A 13,563-nucleotide genomic window follows, 5' to 3' on the forward strand; every position below is an offset into this window, starting at 1 on the left:
CCTACTGGAAAATCCTGCCCTGTGTGCTTCAAAGCCTTCGCAACCAAAGCCAACGTACGTCGTCATTTTGACGAGGTGCACCGTGGTCTACGGAGGGACACCATCACACCCAGCATTGCCTCGCGGCCTGGCCAGCCCTTCTCTCTGGAGGTCACCCCCCCTAGGAAGAGCAACACTTCCTCTCCAACACGTAGCAACACCTCCAAGTCCACCCCCGTGAACTCTAAAACACCGCCTTCGAACCCAATCCAGCCCAAACCTCCGAGTCAGCCCCCCGCCTCTCCACAGGCAGCCCCGGTCTCATGTCGCTGCACGCTCTGCAAGAGGAACTACAGCTCTCAGGTTTGTTTGTTGGCAGCTTCAAGCTTTTCTGGCTTTTAAAAAGTCTCCCTACCTGGCAGAAAGAGATACACTCAAGTTGTTCTTGTGGGGGTTATTTTATTATCTTAAATGTGTTGAAATAATCAGGTCTTTCTAAAGGAGAAAGATGTATTCATTGATGTTTTATTTGTTCTGTGTATTTCAGCTCATGTTGAAGAGACACATGCGTATCGTCCACAAAATATACAGCATCAAAAGCAACAGGTCTGCTACCACGCCAGCCCCCCCCGTTCCGGCGGCCACACCTCAAAGCACCAGCGCTAACTTAGCACCAAGCAACAACGTCCGTGTGAAAGAGGAAGCAGTAGAACCTTCAGATGAAGAGGAGGAGGAAGAGGAGGAGGAGGAGGAAGAGGAGGAGGAGGAGGAGGAGGAGGACGAGGACGCTGACAGTAGCCCGACCCCATCTCCTACTGACAGCACTGGGACAGCTAAAGGTGTAGCTGTGGCGAACAACACCACGAACGTGAAGGAAGAGCAGGCCCCGTCGAGCCCAAAGGCCACGCCATCCTTATATTCGTCATCCTCACGCGGTGGCAGCACGAGCAGCGGGAGTGGCGTCGCCAAGACGACCAAACTGTCAGTGGGTTTCGACTTCAAGCAGCTCTTCTGCAAACTGTGCAAGAGACAGTTCAGCTCACGTCAGAACTTAACAAAGCACATTGAGCTGCACACAGACGGCAACGACATCTTCATTAAGTTCTACCGCTGCCCTCTCTGTCGCTACGAGTCCCGTCGCAAGCGTGACGTGCTGCGCCATGTGACTGTGGTCCACAAGAAGTCGTCTGCGTACCTAGGCAAGATCATGCCCAAACTGGAGAGCAGGGCGGTGAAGAGGCAAGCCGAGGCCGTCCTCAACAGCTCGACCCCCAGCAAGAGGACAAGCGGCAGCGTCAAAGAGGAAGTGAACGGGCGTCACGCTTCTTCTTCCTCCTCCTCCTCCCCATCACCTCCTGTCACCCGCAAGCAGGAGTCCTCCACAGCTGCACCAACCACCCCATCAGCGTCCTCCTCCTCCGCCTCTTCCTCCGCCCCGCCTGCTGCCCCTGTCACTCGGAAGCAGCAGGACCTCTCATCGCCAGCGGTCACCCCGTCCCCTCCTGTCACCCGTAAGCAGGAGAGACAGCAGACCCACCAGCCTCGTCCCATCAGCCCCCCACTCACCCGCCGCAGTGAAAAACACACACACCAACGCAACTCCTCCTCCTGCACATCGCCCAGCAACCAAACCCCACACACCCGAAGGCACGACGGCCAATCGGAGAGCGGCGGCACAGGGTCGTCGTCCTCCACTGAAGTCAGAGTGACCAAGAACTTCTCCCTCCACGCCTGCGACCAGTGTGGACGGGCCTTTGCCAAGAAGGTATTGGATTTTCTATTCTTTAAAAGAAACACTACATACTATCAATTCCAGCCTGAGGGGTCGATGTCAGGGCATACAGTGTGGTGGGTAAGAGGATTACCACCACATGGTATGTCCTCATGAAGCCTCTACATGGAGAGCATGGGGTGTCTTGCTTATAACTTAGATCAGAGTGCTTTGAATTTTTGTGAACTGAGAAAAATTTTTCAAAAGTCAGTTTTCAAGCAAAAAGTTCTGAGTTTTCAGCAACACAAATGTGAGGATCCAGTGTTCCTCTCGGCTTCATAGATATCGTAAATACAACATCTGTATGTTTCAGACTGTTGAGAACAGAAAACATTGAAAGCCGCTTGGGGAAATCTAGAGAGGCATTTTTCTCTTTTCCACTACAGAATAATGAAGAAAAGAATCTGTAGATCAATGTAATGTTATCTACAGTTTATGTATCAAGATAAATAGTGACATCCTTCTCTTCTCTTTATCTGCACTATGCTGTCTGTTGTATTAAAGCTACCTAAACTATTAGTTTAATGTAATGAAACTACCCTCAGCAGCATGTGTGTGTACTGTCTGGATCCATAAACACAAAGCTGATCTTTTCTGTAAATTGTTTTGTCAGCTGTACCTTGAGTCTCACAAGCGGAGTCATCGCAACGCAGCGACGGCGGCAGCCAGCAGGAGGAAAGGAGTCAGCACCCGCTCCAAATCCCTGGTCTGGTGAAACACACACACACACTGTAAGAACACTCTGCCATCTCACCGCTGTCTACTTGCCCTCCTCTCATCTTGCCTTCTTTTTCTCTGAGCCGCACTGGATTTCGTCCTGTCATGTTTTCTCTTTCTGCTGCTGCTTCTGCTGTATATTCAAAAACCACACAGAGATGCTGCTCAGTGGTGTGTGTGTGTGTGTGTGTGTGTGTGTGTGTGTGTGTGTGTGTGTGTGTGTGTGTGTGTGTGTGTGTGTGTGTGTGTGTGTGTGTGTGTGTGTGTGTGTGTGTGTGTGTGTGTGTGTGTGTGTGTGTGTGTGACCGCTGAGCAGGTTTACCAGCTGTTTCCTTATTTCTCTGTGTATCACTCGGCTCATCAGAAATCTTCCTTTTTCCCTTACTCTCTCCATTCTCTTCTTTCCTCATCTGTAACTTCTTCTCTCTCTCTGCTCACAGTCTGCTGGGGATAACGGACGAGCGAGCCGCTAACAATGAGAGAATGAAAACGTTCAATCGGGGAAACAATGGACGAATGGAACGAGCACAGAGCAGAGATGAAGGAAACAAAAAGGAACAACGAAGGACTGAAGTGCAAAGGATTTCCACCTTTTGCTTAAGAACCAAATATATAGTTGGAATCTGACATTTCTTTTGTATAGTTTCATTAAGAAGCCAGTCAAACGGTGGCGCTGCTGTCCACAGACAGAAGATTCATTACTACTATATATATATATATATATATATATATATATATATATATATATATATATATATATATATATATATATATATATCTGTGTTTACCTACAACAGTATGTAAATCTAGAGCCATATGCAGATGGTGGATTTGTACTGCTTTGCTCGCGGTAGCAAATGGATGAAGGTAAACCGTGTGTGTGTGTGTGTGTGCCTGTGTGTGTGAGAGAGAGAGAAAGACGGAGGGAATCAGAACTGGATCGTGACCTCCTGAGAATAGACTGGAAACTCATTTTTATTTTTTAGGAGGAGAACAGAATTGTATTGGACCCTTGCAGTCCTACACGGATACACAAAACATATTTGGGTCCTCAGCTATTAGCATTTTATCCCGTCTGTGTATTCACACCTTATATATGGTGTAAACCTTTTTCTGACATTTTCACGACCACTCAACATTACGACAAGTCAACAGACAACAGTTTCCCTCATCTAACAGAGAAACTGTCCCCAAAGGTCCATTCTGTTTTCTTTGATGTCTCTGTTATGTTATGCCTTTTTATGTTTGACTGCATTTGAACAACATTTGTGAAATGTGTTTTTCTTTACTTTGACCGTACGCTCTTTTCAATAAGACGTCAGTCTGTGAACTGAGTTATGTTTAAACATGAGGCAAATCCCATAAATTGCAAATATAATGATATGACACGACGATACAAGGTAATACATTTATGATATCATTTTTATTTCTTCACAAATGCTTAATAGATTAAATCACATTCACTTTTTTTAAATAAAGCATCTCAGTTCAACTGTTAACTCCAAGGTGTGCTTCTACGGGCGAAACATTCAAACTGTCAAATTAACACTATTATTACCCCCGCTGCGGTAAATTACCAGCGGTAATGTGTGAGAATCTAATTTATAGTGAGCAAGAAAGATGGGACTGCACATATTATTAGGGGGTAATGTGTGTTTGAATGCATATTTATGCAGAAAGGTTGCCTTTGGTGATGCAGTAATATAGAAGCAATTAACTGGAAGGTTTTATTTCCTAAGCAGCCGGCGTAAGAGCTGTGAATCGACACTGGCTGTTTGGGAATCTACCGTTTGTGGTGCTAACCCTGCTTTATAACGGGCCAAAATGTGGGCGCTGTAAACATGGGGGTGAAAAATAAAGCTACATGCTTTGGTAAGCGGAAATGTTCTATTCTTCAAACCTTAAAAGTTTACATTAAACTTTTCCTTCCATTAACAAAACAAAAAAGAAGAAGCCGGGACTCATTCAAATCAACTTTGAGAACTTTTCTTTTGCACTCAAACTTAAGGGGGCTGCACTTGTTTAATGGCAGCAACAGGTACCCCGAGGTAGTCTTTGAAACACTGGCACAGGAGTTGGGTGGAAAGCGATTGACGTAGACCAAATGTAGATATGTCTTAATGTTCAAACGGAAAGCCATGAAATGGAACAAAACCAGAAAAAGGAAAGGAAAGACCAAACTTTATTTTTATAAGTGTAAACGCTACTGCGACAAGGTCTTGAGAAAATGTAAATATGGATTCATCCTACACGGATGGTATAAATAATAGTTATAATAGTCAGAGTAGTTATTGACTTGTACTTAACTGTTGGTTGACCATATGCTTCAAACATGTCCACCTAGTTACTACTGTCACTGTTTAATACTGAGGCAAGTTTGTGTTGTTCCACAATTAGTTGTCTTTATTTTGTATCTCATTCCTTTCTGAAGGAGGTTTTTGTTGGAGTGTGGAAACAAAACCTCAAGAGACTTTTCTTTGTGTTAAAACTTGTCATTTATTTCCTCATCAGCTGTAATGTGTTATTAAACTCACCTTCTAGAGAACTTAAGAAGAGTTAGAGAAGCCTTTCAGATGTGACAAGAATGTTAAAACCAACCACTTAATAAATAAAACTGTACTGCTTCAAACCTCACAGGGGAGTTTTGTGTGGCTTTGTATTTTTAGTTGTTTTCACATGTGAGTCATTCACTTCCATCAATCATGTTTGTTTACTGCATTTGCAGAAAGGATTTCATTTTCCTACTTAGGAATTCTGCTTCTGTGGCCATCTACATTTTAACTTTGTTTTTTTGTTTCTTCATTATTTTCTGCGCTGCAACACTTCATTTCTTGGTAGGATGGAGCAACTGGAAGGATCTTTACTGCGGCTTTGCGAATAATGATTTCATCAATTTTATTTCTGCTTTGGATTTGAGACTGCAAATGTATAACAGTAACCCTGGGTTACAAATCTGGGGGTGTGGAAAGATAATCAACTCAAAGGTCCACTTTTACTTGCATGTTTGATGTCTGAAAGTCATGAGCATTTACCAGAAAGGGAGGGTCCGACAAAAGATGGTTGCATCATGGGAAATTAAGGATTTGGGGGATTAAAAATCTGGATATTTTGGCCACTGCTGCTTCAATTCTGTCTCTCCCAAGTTCCCCTGACTCATATAAGAGCAATGAACCACTGAAATAACCCTTTAATCAAGCTGTTTTACACTTTATAACCTTTATTTATTTTGCTGGGGACCCTCTGTAGACCCTTGATGGTCCCCTGGTCCACACATTGGAGGTCAATGCAGCAATATGTAAGCAGGATTTTACGGCTGTAATTGGTTATGGTTGGGCTCATTCAAATTCACTTCACATATTATGTAGTTTGATGTATAATATTTCATCATATGTTTTGTAAAATAGCACTCAGATAAATGGAGTGATGGAGTGAAAATACTTTCTACCTCTAAAATGTCTTACAGTACTTGAGTTAATATATTAAGTGACATTCCTCCACTGTCGATTTACATGTGAGAAAAAAAAGAAAACTTACAAATCCTGTGAAGTGCCTCAAAGGGCAGTCAATTCCTGCATTGTCATTTTTAGGCTTTTTTCCGCCTGTTGCAATTACACAACCTTCACCACTAGATGGTACCATTGCTCCGCGCGCATCCCACTCTCCGCCTCAGCGGCAAATCCACAAATTGGACATGTTGCGCACATTTTCCCCATTGTCACACGAGAGAACTCTCGGGTCTGTTTCGATTGCCTGGTTCCTCACTACACATAGCTTATCAAATTGTTATTACACAGCAGATGGGATGCGGTTCATTTATTTAATTCCATTCAACACAAAGAGCCACGGCGCGATGGTTTTACAAGGGGAGATCAATGGACGCAGTAAAAATGGATTGAAGTTAAAGCAATTAAGAGTGTGGCGCAACATATTTTTGATGACTTATTAATGTGTTCAAAAAACTCTATTGTGGAAACTATCGATCCGATTGATTGTTAATAAACTTGATTGAATGTGTGGACTCTTCCGGACGACAGTGGCGCAATTAGATGGTGATTCGGTGCAGACTCTGTGCCTGAGAATACATATGTTTCATGCAGAGTGGGCTTTTGTGCTTCATTTAGCTGTGGAGTCGTGCGCCGCGGTCCCCTTCAGCAGCGACGACCAGAGGAGTGTGCGCGCGCGTTCGTGGAGCAGCACGAGCGGACTTCACGGAACGGGTTTTTATGCGCGGGAAGCTCAGGACCATGGATAAAGAAAATCAGGTGCGTTTTGCCAACATTATTGATCATGGCTGACAGATTCCTGCATAATGAATTCCTCTGCTTCCTTCTCCCCCTCCCTCTCTCCCCTCTCTCTCTCTCCTCTCTCCTCTCTCTCTCTCTCTCTCTCTCTCTCTCTCTCTCTCTCTCTCTCTCTCTCTCTCTCTGTCTGTATCTGAGACTCATTCTTGGGTATTGACTTCATTCAGCCTCCCTCTATTGCCACCTTTAACAAGTGCGCTTAATAATTGCATTTCACCACTAAAATGAGCTCTTCTGGTCACGACGGAGCACTTTTTAAATAACGGCTATATTTTTCTTCTTCTTCATGTCTTGCGGATGGTCTTATTGTCTTTAAATCCGTTTGCTGTTGTGGGGGAAAAAAAGATTTGACTCCAGGAGGACTGATATTTGAGGGGGGAAAACTGCTGAGCTCCGCAAGGAAGTTGCCTGAGGCGGACAGGGACCCCAAGGAGGAGTCTTCACAGGAGGCTGGAGACGGTGCTTCTCCCTCTTCACACACCGTCGGATCAATTTGATTTTCTGAGGTATCTCATATGCAATCATTTCGCTATTTTTCCTCCGTTCTGGCCAAATGCTGTTGCCTCTCTCTCATTTTTTCTGTGGGTGTTTTCCTCTCTTTTTATGGCATCCTGACATTCCTCTAGTGATGGATTTTCTGTCTTATTTATTGTCTCAATTTGTCTTGCTGCCAATGTTTTATGGGATTTTATTGATTTTTAATCATAATTTTTTATTTGACATGGATTCTGTGCTATAGTGGTTAGGTGAGTAAATTTCTTCCCAACACATTGGACGAGGTATGTTTCACTCAATATTGCGTAGGTATACAGTATTACATTTTAAAATCTCCATACCATTGTAATGGTGCTTCTCTCCTTTTACTGTGGATGGCACTGTCTTAATTATGGTGCAATCAGAATACCACCACTGCTGTATAAAGAAGCCAGTAGGGCTGCATAATGAGCATACACCCATACACTTTGATCTGACATAGTCTTATTCCTGAACCTGTGGGCTGTGGTTTATCTCCACACATGATTTAATCATGTCACAGGCATGTGTTTTAACAATCATGCGTGAGCTTTCTCGGTCTCTGAGCTGCGATTTGAAGTGTTCATATCCATTTATGGAAACAATCAGGATACGATATGGAAAATGAAGTTGTTTCACTTGAAGATATCATGAAAGGGAAAATATGCTTTTTAAATGTGAAATATATTGCAATGTAATGGATGTCTCATATACTACGCATTTGACTTAATATTTATTTATTTGTAAGCCCACACTGGGTGTATTGAGGGCCTTACTGGCATAGAAATGATGCTGCTTGGAAGTGTGAGAAATGGTTGAGATTGGAGGAACAGGTAGACAGAAGAAAAGTGAGGTATGAATAAGATGAGACGAGGAAGGAGGTGACGGAGAGACAGAGGGAGAGACAGACAGCAATTGTTGAACGAGAGACACTTACTTTAAGGGGGAGGGGGGGGGGGGGGGCAGGAATCACTTTCTGAAAAGAGCAGCAAGCTCCCCGGAGAGATGAAGAGGCCTGCAGAAGACGATAGAGGAGAGGAGGAGAGGAGGGGATAATGGGAGAGAAGCAGAGGGTGATAGAAATAAGAAAGAGGGTTAATAAGTAAGGGAGAAAAGTGGAGGAGGTGAAAGAGTTGAGGACAGAGGGAGTCAGGGAGGAAATGCAAGGAGGTGAGGTGTGGAGAGAAAAGGAGACTAAGTAAAAGCAGCAGAACAAGAAGTGTGCAACACTCACCTATACAGTCAGCCGTGGGTGTGCAATATGAAGAGTGATGAGCCAGCTGCAGCCTCTTGGGCTTTAACCCCCTTCATCTTTAAGCCACTAACCATCACAGCGCAGGAAACCTCCTTATTCCGGATGTCCGCTGCCTTCTTCTCGGCTCCCCACACGGGAGAAAATATCTGTTTTCTTTAGCCTTTTGTAAAGCGTCATAAAGTACAAAGACTCCCATGGGACCGCGGGACTAAACGAGTAAAAGCCAAGATGGGGTTATTAATTATGAATATCAGGTGTACGGAGATGTACATTCAGACAAGGATGTCACTGCTTTTCATCTCCTTGGAAATGTGATAATTGTGAGAGAGTGTAAATGAGGAACTTTTAATAACCTCAGGGCCTCTCAGCGCTGTCATGAAACGTTTGCATGTTGCACTCATCTGACTTTTTGCTGCCCCTCTCGAGACGTTTGCATGTAGACACATCTTGAATGAACTTAGCTTTTTAAATCATGGATATACGCTCCCTGGATTCAATAAGTCCATTAGGTCAATTTAAGTCCCTGCGGGAAGATCCGATTTCTGCCAAAAATGAAGAGCCGAAAACATGAAGATTGGGAGCTACAGCGGATCCTGTTAGACTATATTCAAGTGCAGTTGTTTAATTATGTGTAGTATGGCTTGATAACCGGGGATCCCCAGCCTCATTTGGACTGATTCTGTGCTTGAGCCAAGTAAAAAGTGTTGAATAAACAATATTGCAGCAAGTACAATACTGGCTAACCTATATAAAGCAGGGTTTCTAATCATAGCGGGGCTGTAGTGTATGAGTGGCTTTGACCTAATTCTATTCCAAGTAGAGAGCAACTGATAAGTTAATTGGGACAGAATAGAGTTATAAATGGATTCATTGAGAGAGCGGCACACGCTGTGACGGGATCTGAGCCTGGAGCCAGTTAAGGGGCCCTTGTGGGTGAAATTAGACAGGCTGAATGACAGGTTTGGTGAAGGATGCTTTTGTCCTTTCCTCTTGTTTTTCCAACTTAAGTAAGACTGGTGGGAACACTTTGATGGAATAACAGTGTAGGATTTAATCTCAAATTACCCTTAATTGTCAGTAGGACCTCATGTAGCATGATATACGCAGGGCCGGATTATCCCACTAGGGGGCCCCGGGGCAAAACTAAGGCCCCCATCCCCCTTAATAGATTACCACGATTTAATTGCATAAAGGTGAACCTGGAGTCTTTAGGGGCTCCTTAGGGTCTGCGGCCCCGAGTCTGTTGCCTGCTTTGCGTGGTTGGTAGGCCTATTCCAGTCTTAAATATAGCCTATAGGTTTATGTACATACATGTGCGGACACACCTTATATGCAGTTGTGTTCGTATATGATTTTGTTACTTTCAGATAGAGCTGGGTAGCTACTTCCACCCCACCTTTAGTCTTTAATGGTAGGCTAAGCTAACTGCTAACTGTGGCTTCATGTTGAACATGCAGACATTATCGCGTGGTATCAATATTCTCATCTAACTCTAGGCAAAAAGGTGAATATTATGTCCCAAAATGTCTAAAAGTATTGTTTAACATTAGGGTACAACTGTTTTCTTGCTAAGAGATTATTCTCTAAGGGTGAGCAAGGGAAGGAACTACAAGGCTACTTAATAGGGTAAACTGTGTGGGAAAAGAGCACCTCAATAGCAAAGCCTGTGTGTATTTCAGTAAGCAGTAATAAAGAGCGGGGTTTCATAGTGATGGCCTGAGTGTGAGATGTGGACCTAAAAGCCTTGTATCGCACTGAATGGGGAATTTCATTCAAAATTCTTCATTCAGATCTTTTATTTCTAGGAGCATTACATCTTTACTAAGAGCTAAATATCCCTTTAGCAATATAATACATGCTACATATCTCAGGAAATATGTGAGGAAACAACAACAATAAACTCAGCTTTACATACTCGTTAATGGGATAAAGATTTACAAATTGCTTCCTCACTCTACACAGTCTCCATGCAAAACAAAAAGATTTTGGATCATGGGAGGCAAATGAGCAAATAAATCTTCAGGGCCTCAGGTAATGAAAGCATATTAGTATCATGTAGCAACCAACCGGTTCATCACAACCAATTTTTAGTCCCTGCCAAGAACCAAGTGATAGCACTTTTCAGAGACACGGCTGCTTAATGTTCAGCTCAGAGAGGAGAGCTTGGCATTATTACTGCCAGGGATGGAGGTTCAACCTGCCTGCAGGAGGGGAAAGCAGAAATGCCATATCAACATTTAATACTGTTAATGCGACAAACATTCAACTTTAAATCTACCTGTTGGGATTTCGAAATGTGTGTGTGTGTGTGTGTGTGTTTAGCAGGGTGTGCTGGATTTAATGTGTTCATTTAGCTGCAGCAGAAACAGCAGGTGTTTGAATGATGCAACACACTCGCTCCGAGGTACCGCTCTCTGTCTCTGTTTCTCTCACACTGTCTCACATGGTTTCTCTTTCTGTCTCTCCTCCCCCCAACCCCCCCCCCCCCCCCGTCTCCCTCCTCCTCCCAGCTCTGCTCGTCTCCCTCTTGCTCTCTTCGTCACCTCCACTGCAGCAGGTAGTCTGCGCCTCCGTGCGATAGCCCGAGGAGCTCGCCAAGGTTCTCTGCTGTCATTTTAACAGCTGTTTCACTCATCGATATGCCAAGAGACGTGTGTGTGTGTGTGTGTGTGTGTGTGTGTGTGTTTGTGTGTGTGTAGAGGTGATTACTGACAGACTTTGGGTTCTCAATTATAGAATGGCAGTGCACATTTAGACAGGTCTGCTGGAAACACTGTACCCATGTGAGTGTATGTTTTTAGTATGCCTCAGTGAATTTTTGGCTTTACCAGTGAAGTGGTTTACACATGTTGTTATCCCCGCAGCAGCTTGATGTTCACATCACACTGGTACTTAGACATCCTCTCCCTGTCTCTCTTCAACAGGCTCTACTGAAGATGTGACTTGTGGATTACAGGCTCAACTCCCGAACTAGATTTCTACTACATCGCTGACACGTTTCTAGGCTCTCTCTGTCACACTGTCGATTCTGGAATATGATTTGCTCATGGGGCTCGGCTAGCTCCACCCCTGGGGTCCCTTACGACTCCCTTTTTGACCAGTAGGAAAGCCATACTTTTTAATATTCCAAAAAACGCATCTTCTGTTTTGGAATACTCGATCTGAAAGCCCACGTTTGAGATCACCTTGGCTCCTGTTTGGTAATCATTTGTTGACCATGGAACCACAGTGGAACCCGACCCCCTGTGTCATCCTCCTGCTCATGGCTACTTCCTACTCTTGGCTCCTTCCTGTCACCCCCACTCAGCGAATCCCAATAGACCCCCAGGCGGCACCTGAGTACGCCCACTCCATCCGACTGGACGGGGACATCATCCTCGGCGGATTATTTCCCGTGCACTCGAGGGGGGACCGTGGCACACCCTGCGGGGAGCTGAAAAAGGAGAAGGGGATCCATCGTTTGGAGGCCATGATGTTCGCCATAGACCTGATCAACAAGGACCCCGATCTGCTGCCCAACATCACGCTGGGGGCCCGGATCTTGGATACCTGCTCCAGGGACACCTATGCTCTGGAGCAGTCCCTGACTTTTGTGCAGGCCTTGATAGAGAGGGACGGCTCTGACGTCCGCTGCGCTAACGGAGACCCTCCAATCTTCACCAAGCCGGATAAAATCGTAGGGGTGATAGGAGCTGCAGCCAGCTCCGTGTCCATCATGGTGGCCAACATCTTGCGCCTGTTTAAGGTAAGATTTAACTGCTAAATCTCCTCTTTTCTTCTCTTTTCTCCTAGTCTCCTGTGTGTGTGTGTGCATATTTCTGTGCCGTTTGCCCCCTTCTCCTCACTCATCATCGCTAGCGAGATAAAGTTCAATGATGACAACCAATTAAAATGCAGTCAGTCTTCCTGGAGGTTTCAACAGCGGCAGCAGTGCCACCTCTTCCTGTACCGATTGGGAGGGAATTTTCTTTAGCCTGTGCATTTTCCTTTGGAAGCCTAAAGTGTGATTTTTATCTCTTGTGTTTAGGTGCGTGTGTGTGTGTGTGTGTGTGTGTGTTTGTGTGTGTGTGTGTGTTTGTGTGTGTGTGTGCAGTATGTGTGTGAGAAGAGATGTGTCAAGATGTGTCAAGTGATGCTTGAAAGGACGGGCTTTGTGTGTCTCTCTGTGTGTGTGTGTGTGTGTGTGTGTGTGTGTGTGTGTGTGTGTGTGTGTGTGTGTGTGTTGCCCAGCTTAGATCATTCCTGGCTTGTGGTTGAGCCAAATATAAATGGCTGCCAAACACGGGCATCAATTACTGCTGAAATCTGTCAACAGCCACTTCATCCACTGCAGAGTACGTTTGTTCGTGTCTGAATGTGAGTGTGCGTGTTACCCAATAGAACATCTCTTTTTTGCTAGAGTGTTTTCTAGTACATGTGTGGGCCTAATTGAGCATCCTTACGAGTGCTCATGTGTATGCATGGGACAGTGTTTCTTCTCCATTGGTGCCGCTCTTGTTAGTGTCCTTGCAGAAGCTCTCAAATGTGTGACGGAGAATACTTGTATTTCTCTAGGTGTGTGTTTGTATGAGTGTGCTTATGTGTGTTGGCATTGTCATCATTAGTTGAATAGGGCTGATGGATAGCCGTATGATTATGAAATACGAGTCCAGTAATGACCCCCATGGCATTTTCCACATCCATCCCACGCACTTTTACAGCAACTGTGTGTGTGTGTGTGTGTGTGTGTGTGTGTGTGTGTGTGTGTGTGTTTGCGGCTACACATTTCTCACTTCTTTCGGAAATCCGTACAATACGTTTGTATGCCTGTGTGTATGTGTGTGTGTTTGAACGTACTTGTTAACAACCAGCCCGTGCTTTGAATAGAAGATTTGCATATTAAACAAACAACTAAACATGATTTATGCCAGGATCTGTCACAGCAACAGCACTGGAACAGAGCGCCACACTGCCTTGTTCTCATTTGCCTAATACGAGTCAGTGCATTGTGTGCATCTGCGTACACGCGTGTGTATTGTATGTCAGTG

At 44.6% G+C, this 13,563-nt stretch overlaps 2 protein-coding genes across 11 annotated transcripts in view; both read left to right on the forward strand.

Moving 5' to 3' along the window:
• znf800b (zinc finger protein 800b) overlaps window positions 1-3,166 on the forward strand; it is a 30,347-nt gene extending 27,181 nt beyond the window's left edge. For 3 of the 6 annotated variants that reach the window (XM_029462483.1, XM_029462484.1, XM_029462485.1), the window contains exons 9-12: window positions 1-342; window positions 527-1,744; window positions 2,364-2,481; window positions 2,908-3,166. The exon at window positions 1-342 is cut by the window's left edge. In XM_029462483.1, coding sequence (XP_029318343.1) covers window positions 1-342; window positions 527-1,744; window positions 2,364-2,465 — 1,662 coding nt within the window. In that variant the 3' untranslated portion in view covers window positions 2,466-2,481; window positions 2,908-3,166. The remainder of the gene's footprint in view (window positions 343-526; window positions 1,745-2,363; window positions 2,482-2,907) is intronic. The other 3 variants (XM_029462479.1, XM_029462481.1, XM_029462480.1) reach the window with 1 other exon arrangement.
• Window positions 3,167-11,689: 8,523 nt separating this feature from the next.
• The window catches only part of grm8a (glutamate receptor, metabotropic 8a), a 205,696-nt gene continuing 203,822 nt past the window's right edge, over window positions 11,690-13,563 (forward strand). For 4 of the 5 annotated variants that reach the window (XM_029462254.1, XM_029462253.1, XM_029462256.1 and 1 more), the window contains exon 1: window positions 11,690-12,281. In XM_029462254.1, coding sequence (XP_029318114.1) covers window positions 11,754-12,281 — 528 coding nt within the window. In that variant the 5' untranslated portion in view covers window positions 11,690-11,753. The remainder of the gene's footprint in view (window positions 12,282-13,563) is intronic. The other variant, XM_029462255.1, reaches the window with a different exon arrangement.

The sequence above is a fragment of the Cottoperca gobio genome, chromosome 23 (genome assembly GCF_900634415.1).
Source record: "Cottoperca gobio chromosome 23, fCotGob3.1, whole genome shotgun sequence".
Taxonomy (NCBI): domain Eukaryota; kingdom Metazoa; phylum Chordata; class Actinopteri; order Perciformes; family Bovichtidae; genus Cottoperca; species Cottoperca gobio.